Source organism: Stigmatopora argus, chromosome 12 (genome assembly GCF_051989625.1).
Source record: "Stigmatopora argus isolate UIUO_Sarg chromosome 12, RoL_Sarg_1.0, whole genome shotgun sequence".
Classification (NCBI taxonomy): Eukaryota; Metazoa; Chordata; class Actinopteri; order Syngnathiformes; family Syngnathidae; genus Stigmatopora; species Stigmatopora argus.
In genome coordinates, this window is record NC_135398.1 from 15724118 (window position 1) to 15738105 (window position 13988).

Consider the following 13988-nt stretch of genomic DNA (forward strand, 5'->3'; position numbering starts at 1 on the left):
TAGGGAACTCCACCTACCGCCACACACCTGCCTCTGTAATGCAACCACAACCAAGCCGATAGCAGAATGTGACAACTTTAGGGTCTTAAAGAGAAAGACACTTAAACAACTTTGCCTTTTACTTTGTGCTTTTTGCTTTGTTGTTTTGCGACCTTTGCGACTCCACCCCACCCAGTCGCGTGGCTTGGTCTGTGTTGCTACTGTCTTGCTACTGCAACCAAGGAAATTTCCCGAATACGGAATGAAATAAAGTTCCAATCCAATCCAACATATCCAGCCAAGCGGAATGTTGTTTAATGTATTAAAAAGATTTTGAAAATGTAATAAATGTATAATAATAATAATAAATACAACTTCATTTTTCTTATATGTAACAATGGAGAAAAATCTAAAAAGAAAAAAAAGCTTGCATTTCCAGAAAATGTCTCATTACATGGGAGAAGACATTTCTTGCACCTTGAAATTTCTGATTTTGTCCTTTGTTTCCTAGATTTGATGATTAGATGCTTCGGAGCTTCACAGTGAGAAAGAAAAGCACTACCTTTAGACAGAGTGAGATTACAGAAGCTGCTTCATGATTAAGAAATACATATACATACATGCATAATTATGATTTTTTTTACCATAAGGCGGTAAAAGAGTCCAAATCATATCAGACTTGCTCCTCAAATGCACTCATCTATGAATACCATTTATTTAAATACAATGGGGTCCAGCATAGTCTCTTAACATGTAGTTTGTTCTTCGTTTGAATTGAAAAGCAGGAAAGCAAAACAAAAGGGTGAGACGTGAGTAGATGGGGAAAGCAAGTGTTTTGCGTCAATGTAACGGGCATTTGGATTGGATTGGATTGGATTGGATTGGATTGGATTGGATTGGATTGGATTGGATTGGATTGGATTGGATTGGATAACTTTATTCATCCCGCATTCGGGAAATGTCATTGTCACAGTAGCAAGAGAGTGAGAATGCATATGCAGGAAAGGCATTTTAGACATAAATAGATAGGTAATAAGTAAGTTAATAATTAAATAAATACATGAATAAGTATATAAATAAAAAAATAAATGTGTTCCTGAAAAAAAAAATATATATACATACATACATACATATATATAAATATACATATACATACATACATACATACACATAGTTGTACATGTATACATACATTAATCAATACATTACATACATACATTTGGTATTTCTTTAAGACTGCATCCATGTTCCTTTCTCTCTGATAAATTTCTCCCGAGGGAAAATGATTAAAGGGAAAGCCTGAAAAACACTGAGATGCATCAGTGTCGTCCCTTGGCAGCAACTTGAAATGATATCAAATCAAAAGCCTTGTCATTATATAACAGCTGTGTACTATAACGAAATTAGTGGTGCTACACCACAAAGTGCGTGTTTCCCAGTAAAAACATAAATAAGTAATTTTAAAAATCACATCACAGGTAATTCTAAAATATTGCACAATCTAAGATATTGCACATTGTTATTGCACACCCCGAAGTTATTGCACAGAAGGGATTGTATGTCGTGCTAGTGCAAGTTCACAGCCCTGATGGCTCTGGGAAAAAACTGTCCCTAAGTCTATTTGTCCGTGTTTTGCGAGACATGTAGCGTCTGCCAGAGGGCAGCAGCTGGAACAGGTCGTGACCAGGGTGGTAGGGGTCCTTAACAATGTTCCCGGCTCTGCTGAGGTAGAGAGGGGTGTCAATGTCATCCAGTGAGGGCAGAGAGCAGCCGATGATCTTCTGGGCGGTGTTGATCACTCTCTGCATGGCTTTTCTGTCTGCTGCCATGCTTCCAGCGTACCACACTGTAATGCAGTATGCCAGGATACTCTCCACAGTGGCTCTATAGAAGGTTACCAGAAGCTTAGTGTCCAAGTTGTTCCTCCTGAGTACTCTCAGGAAATGGAGTCGCTTCTAGGCTAGAGTGGTGGGTCCGTGTACAGTCGTATGTGTACAGGGAGTATAGAAGAGGACTCAGTACACAACCTTAATGGGAGCCAGTGCTCAGTGTAATGGAGGAAGAGAGGTGGGGACCAAGTCTAACAGTTTGTGGACGGTTGATTAAGAAATTCTTAATCCAGTAGCAGATGCAAGAGGATAGTCCAAGGTGGGAGCGTTTGTCAGCCAGAATGTCCGGTATTATAGTGTTGAAGGCTGAGTTATAGTCAATGAAAAGTATTCTCACATAGTTCCCCTGGTGCTCCAGGTGGCTCAGTGCTGTGTGTAGAGCTACGGCGATGGCGTCCTCAATGGACCTGTTTGCTTTATAAGCAAACTGTAGAGGGTCAACTGAGGGAGGGCTTGTGTCCCTGATGTGGCGGGAGACCAACTTTTCAAAGCACTTTATGATCACAGGCGTAAGTGCAACCGGCCTGTAATCATTCAGGCTGTCAATGGTTGGCTTTTTAGGGACAGTGATAATGGTGGCAGATTTCAGGCAGGAGGGGATGATGGATTGTTGCAGGGAACAATTGAAAATCTTTGTAAAACCCCAGTCAGCTGGTCAGCACAAGCTTTGAGCACCTTCCCAGGTACTCTGTGATTGCTTGTATACACTACATTTTTCAGGATGATGATATGATATGATATTTTAAAAAATAAATCACTATATGTAAACTACATGGTCAATAATGTATATTTAGAACGTATGCACTCTAATGTAAAAAGATGGACGCACACACTGAAATGTCACTGAGCAAACCCATTTTTTATTTTATTTTTCTACAGGGGTCCATAAAAAAACTTGTTACTGGCAAACGTGTTATCCGTCCAAGTAAAAGCAATAACTGGAGAGGGAGGCAGCGGTCAAACAAGTTCAATCACCAAAGGAGAAGAATGGATTAAATAAGCATTGGTTTGTCTGCCCTTTAAAGGTTTCACTTAATGTCATTGTGTGAGCGTAACAATGTTAATCAAATGTGTCTGGACTAAACCGTATTGTAGTGATACTACTCATCCAGGGGCCACCTGAGGGCGTCGTGGTTCTTCCGCCTGACTTTGAATGAATGAACTACTCACCCAGTGCCACCACAACAACTTGAATTTAACAGATCAAATTCTGACCCATTTAAGATGTGCAGCAATGATGTCCGACTGAACAATAACTGCACCTAGATTCAAATATTCACATTACAAAAAACTCCTTATTTGTGGATGAGAAGAGTGGCATTTATTTTTTTTACTTTTTCCATTGTAGAATTCCTATAGAGAAAAATAAATGACAATGTGATGATAACACAGCAGGCTTTGTGCACAATTAAGATAAACCTTCGTGGTTGTATGATAAAAGGACAAAGTTGATCAATCCTGTAACCCTTTTTACAATTAGTACGCTTCACATTCAACAATATTCAGCACAATCTTGGTCGATATTAGGCTTTATGACTCCAAGAGATATAAATCAATACAGCTGCATTTAACTAGAGGACTCCAGAGCACTGTTTATGTTTATTCTGGCTTCATTGCTCAACATTGATTTAACTAGTGTTGTAGCGATACTGATACTAGTATTGGAAGAGAGCTCTGATAAGGAACTAAAATGTAGGTATTGTTATCAGGAGTTCTGATAAATAATACACCAATACTGCCCAATATGTGCTCTTTGAGATTTCATTTCCAATTTTCAATGTTTAGCATATAGACACACATTTGCGTACATATTTCATACAAAAGGGTATAACTTTATTTTAAAAGTTTGAAAGGATTTAGCGGTAGTATCAAAGATCATGGAACAAATTATGCTAATTTAATGTAAAATATACTTTTACAAAACCCCTCTGGAACCAATTAATTCCGTAACTAGAGGTACCACAGCATTTTACATTCAAGTGAATAAAGTCATTTGTTGTTTTAAAAACAACCAATTTGTACATTTAAAAAAAAAACTTGATATGGGATGGGCTCCAGCACCCTCCATGATCCTGATTAAGATAAAATGGTTGAGAAGATGAAAATGAAATGAAACACTTGATATCTGTTTACCACGCAACAAAGCCATTTATCAGGTGCCAAAAATACACGGGTGCAATATTAGTTTACCCCCTATATTCATTCATTTTCTGAACCATTTTATTTTATTTTGAGGCCAACGCAGTAACCACTCCTCCGCCGGAACGCCTACCCACTACAAAACTTGATTAAAATGTAAGACATTTTCAGATGAACTAAATAAAAATTCTACAAAAAATGCTTGACTTTGAGTATATTTATAATTATTATAATATATTATCCTCTTTCTTTATTGCCTAATTCAAACTGACTTAGGCCAACTGATGCATTCATGGTTCTTCCGCCTGACTTCGGTGCAGGCAGTCTGGGTTCGATTCCCACTCGATAGCGGTGTGATTGTGAGTGTGAGTGGTTGTCTGTCTCATTGTGCCCTGCGATTGGCTGGTAGCCAATTCAGGGTGTCCCCCGCCTCGTGCCCCAAGTCAGCTGGTATAGGCTCCAGCACCCCCCAAAAAATTACACTGGACTAAGCGGTACAGAAAATAAATGAGGGAGATATAGTCTTTGCATTGTTTGAATACAATCAACGTGCCCCATCAAATGATGTCTGCCCAGCAATTGTAATGATTATCACCCGAAAGTGAACTTGAGAAAACGGCATACGACCTGTAACAAAATCACCGCATTTTGACCAATTGAAAACCACAACCTGCCAGTGAAATTGTGGTTTTGTTGTGAGTACTGCAAATGAAACAAACGTTAGGGAGTTGACTTGGACGTGTCTATTCTGCCTTTTCTTTGCCATCATCTATTGGCTTGATTTGCTGCACATCCTCCAGCATTGCTTGCTGTCTTTCATATTCTTTGATGAGCTGCACACCACAGTAAGTCACCAATAACACAGAGATGGTGGAGAGGGGAAAACCTGAATGGAAAATAAAATTAGACCAAAAATTGTTTCCCACATTTATTAAACTGTAAAAAGAACTAAAGAACACTTTCAGGTACTTTATAGCTGTACTTTCTATAGTCACTCTATTTTTGATTGTTTAGTTGCACCTGAGTGGTTAGCGCATTGGCCTCACAGTTCTGGGTTCCTGGGTTTGATCCCAGGTCGGTCCTCTTGTGTGGAGGTTCCATGTGCTCCCGACTTGGGGTCAGAGGCAGGGGACACCCTGAATTGGTAGCCAGCAGACCGCAGGGCACGAGGAGACGGACAATCATTCACTCTCACACTCATACCTAGTGGGAATTTAGAGTGTCCAATCAGCCTACCATTCATGTGTTTGGAATGTAGGAGGAAACCGGAGTAACCCACACAGGCCTGAGGAGAACATGCAAACTCCACACAGGTGGACTTGACCTGGATTTGAACCCAGGACCCCAGAGCTGTGAGGCTGACATGCTAACGACTCGAACTGCCAGTGTGATTTATAGCCCAAAAAATAACTTACTTTACCTCAGTATATTTCGCCTTAATTCCTCACATTTGAAAAGAAACGTGTTTTCTTACTCATTTTATATGGATTTAGACCAAGATCTCTTTGAAAATGTGGAGAAACTGCAAATATGACTTTGAAGGGATGTAGCAGAATTTATTTTCCATACCTTTGAAAATTAGTCTTCTTCCAACCATTTTGGCAAATTCTAAACTGTTCAGGGAAAGAATGTTGTAGAGAACGATGGCCCAGAAATTAGCAGCATTGAACAGACCCCGGATCCTGCGTGACATGGCATCCCCCATAAATCCCTACATCCATAAAACAAAATCGCAGGGCGTGGCCTTTACTTGTCATGTCACGAGTACACGGATAAAGAAATGACATTTGGGAAAGTGTATAATAATTCAGACTTTGAATCATTATTTTAGCAAGTTTCTCACCTCCATGGTAGAAAATGGCGGAATAGAGAAGAGTTTTGCCACCCAAAGTTCAAAGTTCAGTCCAAAACAGTTAAAAAAAGACCAGATATACACCAATTCACATGGACCTAGCCATAGAGTGGTTATGGCAAAGGTGCTGATGGTGGCCAGAAGCTCCTTGAAGATTTGATCATGATTTCCACCAATGTAGTCATAAACATACCTATAAAAGATCTCATTTAAAAGTCATTCAATTATGGTATTAAATGTTCTGTGTTTGTCAAAGAGAATCTATTGAAATACTTACTTGCATAGCCAATCATTAATGCCTCTGTCAAAGTGTCTAATAGAAGAAAAAAAAAACCTGTTCACTACTAATTCTGGCACCAACTTGAAAAGCAAAGTTTTGTTGATACTCACGTCTCAGCGAAGACATATAACATTGTGATACACTTAGGAGGCTGAGGAGGGTCTAGATGGTCTAGTGTTGCTACTGTGTTAATAACCCCAAACATCACAGCTGCTTTTAACCAATCATACACGAGATTGAAGTAAGCGAGACCAGCTGCAAAGATAAAAAAAGGTAAAAAGAGAACACAAAAATCATTTTACTGTTTGTTGATAATATTCATTCATCTTCCATACCGCTGATCCTCACAGGCAGCATGCAGGAGACTTTTTTTCAGCCAAACGCAGGCCGCATTGAAATAGACAGCTATTAAAGCTTATAATCACACCACCACAAAGTGGGAATCAAACCCAGACTGCCCGCACCTAAGTCAGGTGGAAGAACCACTGCACCATTGGGTGGTGTTGGAAACAGTCATAATAAAAAAAAAGAAAATGCCATAACGAATTGTTGAACTCCAATAGTTGAATGAATAGTTTAATGAATACCAAGGGTAAAAGCATATCTAAGCTAATGAATGATGAATGACAAAAATGCACTATAGTTTTTCAGGTTGGTCGCACCTGGGTATGAGTAGCACAAGACCAATAAAATGCATAAAGAGAATAACTCAGTGGTGGACCGTCAGGGCCTGCAAGGCCTTCTGTGCTGGCCTAAAAACTTGTGCCAGAAATACGACAGGACAGGCTCGACTTTCAGCATTAGCTTCGATGGCAATAGAAAAGAAGGAGGAAAGAAAAGAGGATGGATTTTGTGTACAAATAAAAAGGATGGTGATTGGTGAGTAAAATATGGCTATATTCCTAAATCATATTTCAATTGTATGAGGTTATTATTGATGTGTTTTATATGTGTCGAAGCTGTAGCTGACGTGAAGGTTTTATAGCCAGAAAATAGTTTTTGAGGGTTGGATTGATTCAGACATAGCACTGAAGGCGTCGGTTTGAAATTCACGGCCCACCACTGCAGTATATATAATAGGACTGGATTATAAATCGGATTTTGGGAGTAATTTTACTTTAACAGAGAGAGGTCTTAATTTTTGCTGGATCCTACCAAAAAGGATTTGGTAGTTCTTGATTTTGCCCTAAATATGTTCAGTGACTTATTTGGGTTGAACTGCCATCCTTCTGACAGCATTATCCAGATACCTCTAGATCATTCAACAACAAAAAATAACTTGTTTACCAAAATAAATACAAAATCCATTAAAGTTCACTTCTAACTCTGAAAGTAAAGGGTACACCTCAATCATCCTTGTCATGCATGTCAGCATGGGAAAAAATATTAGGCAGTAGAGCAGAACGATGCAAAAAAAACATCATCCATTGTTGGGAAAATTAGGTAAATAAATCATCTGTCAATTGAAAAATACAGTGTGTATCTGGATTTATGCAATGTCTGAAAATTACCAACATATTAAGAAAGCATGTAAACAGTACACTCACCTAGACACCAGTCTGAAAGTTTGGTTACCAGCTTCATGTCACTTGGAATGGTCAAGATGTAAAGATAGTGGAAGAAGGCATCCACCGACAAAATCACTGACAGGTGCAAAATGGCTTTTGTAGTGATTTTCCACATCTCTCTCTCCTTGCGGGTCAGTGTAGCGTTATTTACCTGTGGGAATTAAATTACTGCCATTACAAAAAATAAATCTGAAAGTAAGTCTAGATCCTAGTTACAGATGAATATTGAAGAAAAAGTGAAAGACCACCAAGTGTGATTAAATAACAATACAAACCACGTCTGCATATAATGCCATATGCCAGGGGACTTTTGGAATACAATGTTTGCTATTACTCAATTGTGGTCAAAACTTAAATAGAAACGACTTATTGAGCAATTTAGATGAATGTATTTGTTTTCACTTCGGTCAACTGACGGTATTTCATGTACACACTTCATATAGTATTTGGCAGGAATTATTCAAAAGATAGCATTGTATACAATGAAAAATAGGGCTGTACTTTCTACTGACGTTTAGACAATTCTTACAAAAACAAATGTTTGCTGCACCATATTGATGGTAACTCTCATCATTATGGTAAAGCTATTCAAGACTATTTGATAGAGGATAAGGGAATCAGAACTATCCATAAACCGAGTGTGGCCAATGTTCGACACCCCCAATTTTGTGGCTCTTGAATTGTTATTTATTGATTGAGAGTAAACATTCGATTTCATTGAGCCATTTTTTTTATTCAACTACTCGTTGAAGGTTGTTCTGAAGCACTGCTGAGCAAACACATGGCTCACCATCATTCTCAAGATCAGGGGTTTCTAAACTATTCCACAAAGACCCACAGTGCATGCAGATTTTTGTTTCAACTGATCCAAGAACGACAGTTTAACAAATGGGTGCTCTTCTGAAACCAGCAGCGCCTAACTGCAATCCACTGATTAAACTTGTTAGACAAAAGATTGGTGAAAATGTATCATCTTTATCGGGTATAAAGATAACCTGCGGCTACTGTGTTGCGGCTTGGACACCCATGTTCTAGATCCTTTGCAAAAAAAATGCCTTTGCCCTTGTATGCATTCTGAATATAAAAAATAAAGTCGTGCACACCCCAATGTTAATGCACTTATCCCAAACAAAGATTACCTGGGCGTGATACTTATCAAATGTCATGATAGGCCCGAAGAAAAAGAAGGGGAGGTAGAAATTATACTTCATCAGGTCACAGAATGTGTAGTTGCCATCTTTCTTCTCACAGTTCTCCAAAGCAAAGCTCATACAGCGCATTATGGTGAAGCCACAACCTCCGTAAAAGAGAATGTCTTGCAGGTCAAAAGAGCCAGTCACCAATTTTTCCTATAGATGTTATGGGTAAATTAAATGATCGTTTTGTGGATCAATTCTCAAATGACCCTTAAATTAGTTAAATACTTCAGGAAGTGACACTAACCTGCCAGGAGTTGTAGGGCTCCAGCTTAATTGATGCTAGGTTGGCCAGGCCTGCCGCAAAGCACATCCATTTGATTTTGATCAGGGCCACACTGTATAGTATGATGCAGTGTGAAAGAATTAAAGCCATGAAGGTCCAGCCCATCGTGATCAAGACTGCCAGACCACCATACACACAGAAGATGAGCGATCTGTGCTGTAGGAAAAGAGGAACCGCAATTTTATGGGTACTATTTTTGTACGACTCATGTATGCTACAAAAAACGCTGTTAGTGCCATACAGCAATGAATACATTTCACAGAGGACAAGTGTTTGTTTGCTTAGTGAGGGTGAAAAAACATGTGAGTAAAATGAAATAACACAAGTGTTATGATGGAAAACATTCACAAGTTTATTAAGGTTACCTTACATCCATCTATACCAATCTTCATTGTCAGCAGGAAACAAGACAGAAAACACATTTAAAAAGCAAAGAAAATTTTAAAAAATGCCAAATGTCATAAAATTACTATCAGATTTTAAATTATATTTAATGACATTGAGCTCATTCGCATGCACCAATCCTACCTTTTATCAGGAGTATGTTAATTACAGACCCGAGTGATGATCGAGTCGTACAGTAGTATGCAACGTGCACAAATAGTAAATAGATATTAAAATATACAGTGTAAACAAAGAGGCATGTATACCTGCATGCTGTATTGTGCCATGGCAATTCTCATTGTTTCACCCTCTATAACACAGATTCAGTACACACATACGCACTTTTGGGGCCAGCAAAGTGAAGATCTTGGCAAAAATCACATGACCGGCGAAAGCAAAAAGAATATGATTGCGGAATGTTGAGAACCACATCACCCATTCAAAGTCTGCAACATCCTGTGAAAGGAACAGAAGCTTAATGTAGATAGAAGAAGGCAGACCAAAAAAGAAAATACCCTAAAATCCAAGTAGCTCTATGAAGTAACTTACCATTTTCCGACCAAAGTAATACCATCCGGGTTTTACACTTTCTCTGAAAGTCTGTCTGCTTACATTCTCTGAGCAAAGAACACAAATATGAAGAAAAACTGCAATACATATTCTGTACTAAAAAATAATAAATCAATGACCTATAGCGTGGGTTTTCCACATTCCAAAAACATGCATGGTAGGGTGATTGGACACTCTAAATTGCCCCTAGGTAGGAGTGTGAGCGTGAATGGTTCTCTGTCTCTTTGTGCCATGCGATATGCTGGCTACCAATTCAGGGTGTCCTCTGCGTCATGCCCAGTCAGCTGGGATAGGCTCCAGCACCCCACACAACCTTTGTGAGGATAAGTGCTTCAAAAATTGAATGAATGAATAAATAAAAATATATATTCATATATTCTGTATAAGAAATTGTGGTAATATCTCAAATTAAATTAGTTAATGCCTATGGAGGGTTCAATTGCTAAAAACCAACGAACAGGGATTTTAAAAACATTTACAAAAATATGATATTTGCTAGGCATTTGCTGAATTATTCAGTTAATTAAAATATAGAGCACTTCAATCAATGTGACAAAATTCGATATTGCATTTGAAGTAGTATTTTGCTTACTAAGTATACATACTTGTTTAGTATGTTGACTACAACTAATTTATTATGTTCACTACTTATGTATTTACTATTTATTGCTTATTTATTATTATTAATTTATAATTTATCAGTTTGTTTGTTTTTGTTGTTATTTGTGCACTTCCCTACTCATTTATGTTGTTGACTACTTATTCATTTATTATTTATTACTTATTTATTGATTGTTTATTTATTAGTTATTGTCATTATTTATTTGTATGTTTGTTTGTTGTTGTTATCGTGCACTTCGAGGTGAGGCTGTACATCTCATTATACTTGTATAATGACAATAAAAGCATTCAATTCAATAACACATTAAAAATATCTCATCTCATTTTCTGAACCGATTTATACTCATTAGGGTCGCGGGGGCTGCTGGAGCCAATTCCAGCTGTCTCTGAGCCAGAGGCGGGGGACACCCTGAATCGGTGGCCAGCCAATCGCAGGACACAAGGAGACGGACAACCATGCACACTCACACCCATACCTGGGGGCAATTTAGAGTGTCCAATCTGCCTACCATGCATTTTGTTTGGGAATGTGGGAGGAAACCAGAGTACCTGGAGAAAACCCACACAGGCCCAGGGAGAACATGCAAACTCCACACAGATGGACATGACCTGGATTTGAGCCCATGACCCCAGAGCTGTGAGGCCAACGCGCTAACCACTCGCTCCACCAGGCCACCCCATTGATTTCTTTTAATTACTAGAATCCTGTATTGATTTTCATTTAGGAAATAAACTGGGGGAAACCATTGGCCTGATTAGACCAATGGCTTTGAAAAGGGGATATCAAACAAGGAAAGCCTCTTATTTCTGGGCAAAAAATAACCACAGCTCGGAGAGTTAGTCCAGCATGAATTCCTTTAAAAAAAATAAAAAAAATAAAAAATAACTTTTCAAAAAGAGCAGCAATAAATTAGCTTTTTAAAACAAAAAATGGTAACGCTGATAGTAAAGTGCTCACTACACTGACTGTACCATTCACCACATCACACTCAAGCCATTCACAGCTGTGCGATGACTTTTGCTATTACATGGGGACAAAAGGCATTGTTTCGGGCTTAGGCACGTTAAATTTGTCATCTTAATGTGATAGTTGGATTCAACGTGACAGATTTTATCCACACAGTATTTGGGTCATACTCAAATTATCATCATATTAATAGAAAGGTGTAAAATGTTAGGAAGAGATGGTGCTTGAATGTACCAACAGTGGCTGTTAAAAAGAATAGTGGCTGAAGATAGTGCATTTTACAAGGAGAGTATGCACAGATACTCACCGCTTGACGCCTGAAATATCCAACTGGCAGCCCATACCAGGGCCCCAGAGAGTACAGCCGTGTAGAGATACAACTCATATCTGGGGAGGCCAGACTTGATCCCCATGGTGTAACTGTATCAGCACAGAGGAAGCCTGAACACACCACTGAAGAAATAGAAGGACATATAAATATATGTCCATGGTATCACTGTCACCACAGTCAAATGACACTGGTGAGCCGTGTGCTATACAGATCATTAGTTTCCAGCGAGATTTTATACAATTACATTCAAAAACATACAAACAGTGTGGGCTACTTTGGAATAAATGTCCTTCACAAACACATGGTGTTTAAGGAGTGCACTTATGGTCATATCCAGACTTTTCACAAATTGACATTGCCTTGTTAAGCCTTAAGGATTGACAAGACAGTGATTTAAATAGGATTGCATGGCTGGCTCCTCGGAATCAGCATGGTCAGCTGCGCAACCTTACCTCTCTCCTATTATAGCCTGAGCATTTGGTGTGAGGCTGGAGCTATGTGATCTTCGCTTCACTCCACTTTAATAATGACTGGAATGATTCTGAGTGCTGCATCCTTTTGCTGGATTTACTTGTATTTTTTGTAGAGCATTTTTTGTATTTTTCATATTGCACTTGATGTCAAAGTTTGAAAAAAAATGGGACAAACAACACATCATGTGCTGCATCATGCCAAGTAACCATGGTTAAGTAGTAGGAGTGCAGCAAAGTGTGCAGCATACTAACTGATTGTAAGTGCTTTACTGCTGTATGCAGAGCTTAGCCCACACTGACTTTGATTTCAATATTACTGTACAAGACTTGACTAACCTTGTGTCCGCTTCACACAGTCACTGAAGATCGTCTCCTTGGAATTGATAAGAAATAAAAGAAAAGGGGGTGGCGGCAGAAGGCTAGATCATCCGTCTTGTGGGGGCTGCATTTGCCAGCCGTGGCCAGTCAGGATGTTGCAGAACTCAACAAACGGAGGAGGTAGAGGAGGGACGCATGGGTGGGGTGGGGGTGTTATATTTCTGCCACTACAGCACCGCGGAGAGGGGTGGTCCACTGTTGATTATACTGGTGAACAACAAACATTCTGGGACATTCTTAAAGGTTTAAATGAGTTAGAAAGCAGGTGCATCAGTATTTTTTTTTGCTTGGTTTTCTTTCATTATACAAATAAGAGACTGTAAATCTATTATTATGATATTATTGTGTATTAGAGCTAATTCCAATTACAAGTTAGCCTGTTGTAAATTAAATACAAGTGCACCCCCCTATTAAAACTCAATTAATAATATATTTTCTATGATCACTAACATAACAACAAAAATAAAATGATAACTCTAATGATCATTTTATTACTTTTTATGTAGTTCCTTTGAAATGATAACAATAATTTGTATTTGGTAAAAACAATATTACATCTATACTTACAGTTGTGACAAAACTGCACATTTTAGCAGTGGCGGTCCGTGCATTTTCTCGTAGCGCCTTCAATGGGTAAAATCCACTTCCTAGCAGCATTTAATGATTAAATACAAATACTGGAGCTTTTCAGACATTACAACCGTGCCAGGGGGATAATTTCCCCGGGAAAAGACAGCGATGGACGTCAATGGCGAAACGGCAAAAATTTCACTAAAATGGGATAAAATCCACTCCCTAGCAGCATTTAGTGATTAAATACAAACACTGGAGCTTAAATACAAACACTGGAGCTTTTCAAATATCAGAACCGGGCCCACAATTGAAATATTATTTAGGAATACTATAGCCATATTTTACTCACCAAAAATCCTTTTTAACTGTACACAATATCCATTCTCCTTTCTTTCTTCCTTCTTTTATATCGCCATCGATGCTAATGCTGAAAGTCGAGCCTGTCCTGTCGAATTTCTGGCATAGTCCGTCTTGAAAATGGCTTTAAATCAACACAACAAAA

General features: G+C 38.6%; 1 protein-coding gene across 3 annotated transcripts; it reads right to left on the minus strand.

Annotated features, from left to right (window-relative positions):
• Window positions 1-2708: 2708 nt before the first annotated feature.
• On the minus strand, window positions 2709-13026 carry hhatla (hedgehog acyltransferase like, a). 3 transcript variants are annotated; one of them, XM_077616166.1, is made up of 13 exons: window positions 12872-13026; window positions 12039-12184; window positions 10123-10190; window positions 9916-10029; window positions 9555-9575; window positions 9151-9345; window positions 8847-9056; window positions 7687-7858; window positions 6250-6394; window positions 6137-6172; window positions 5851-6052; window positions 5577-5718; window positions 2709-4893 (listed from the first exon to the last, which is right to left on the minus strand). In XM_077616166.1, the coding sequence occupies exons 2-13, from the start codon at window positions 12142-12144 to the stop codon at window positions 4751-4753; spliced, it is 1554 nt and encodes a 517-aa protein (XP_077472292.1). In that variant the 5' UTR covers window positions 12145-12184; window positions 12872-13026; the 3' UTR covers window positions 2709-4750. The 3 variants fall into 3 exon arrangements, with proteins under 3 accessions (XP_077472292.1, XP_077472293.1, XP_077472294.1); XM_077616167.1 differs by lacking the exon at window positions 9555-9575; XM_077616168.1 differs by lacking the exons at window positions 10123-10190; window positions 12039-12184; window positions 12872-13026 and having other exon boundaries at window positions 9560-9575; window positions 9916-10022.
• Window positions 13027-13988: the final 962 nt, after the last annotated feature.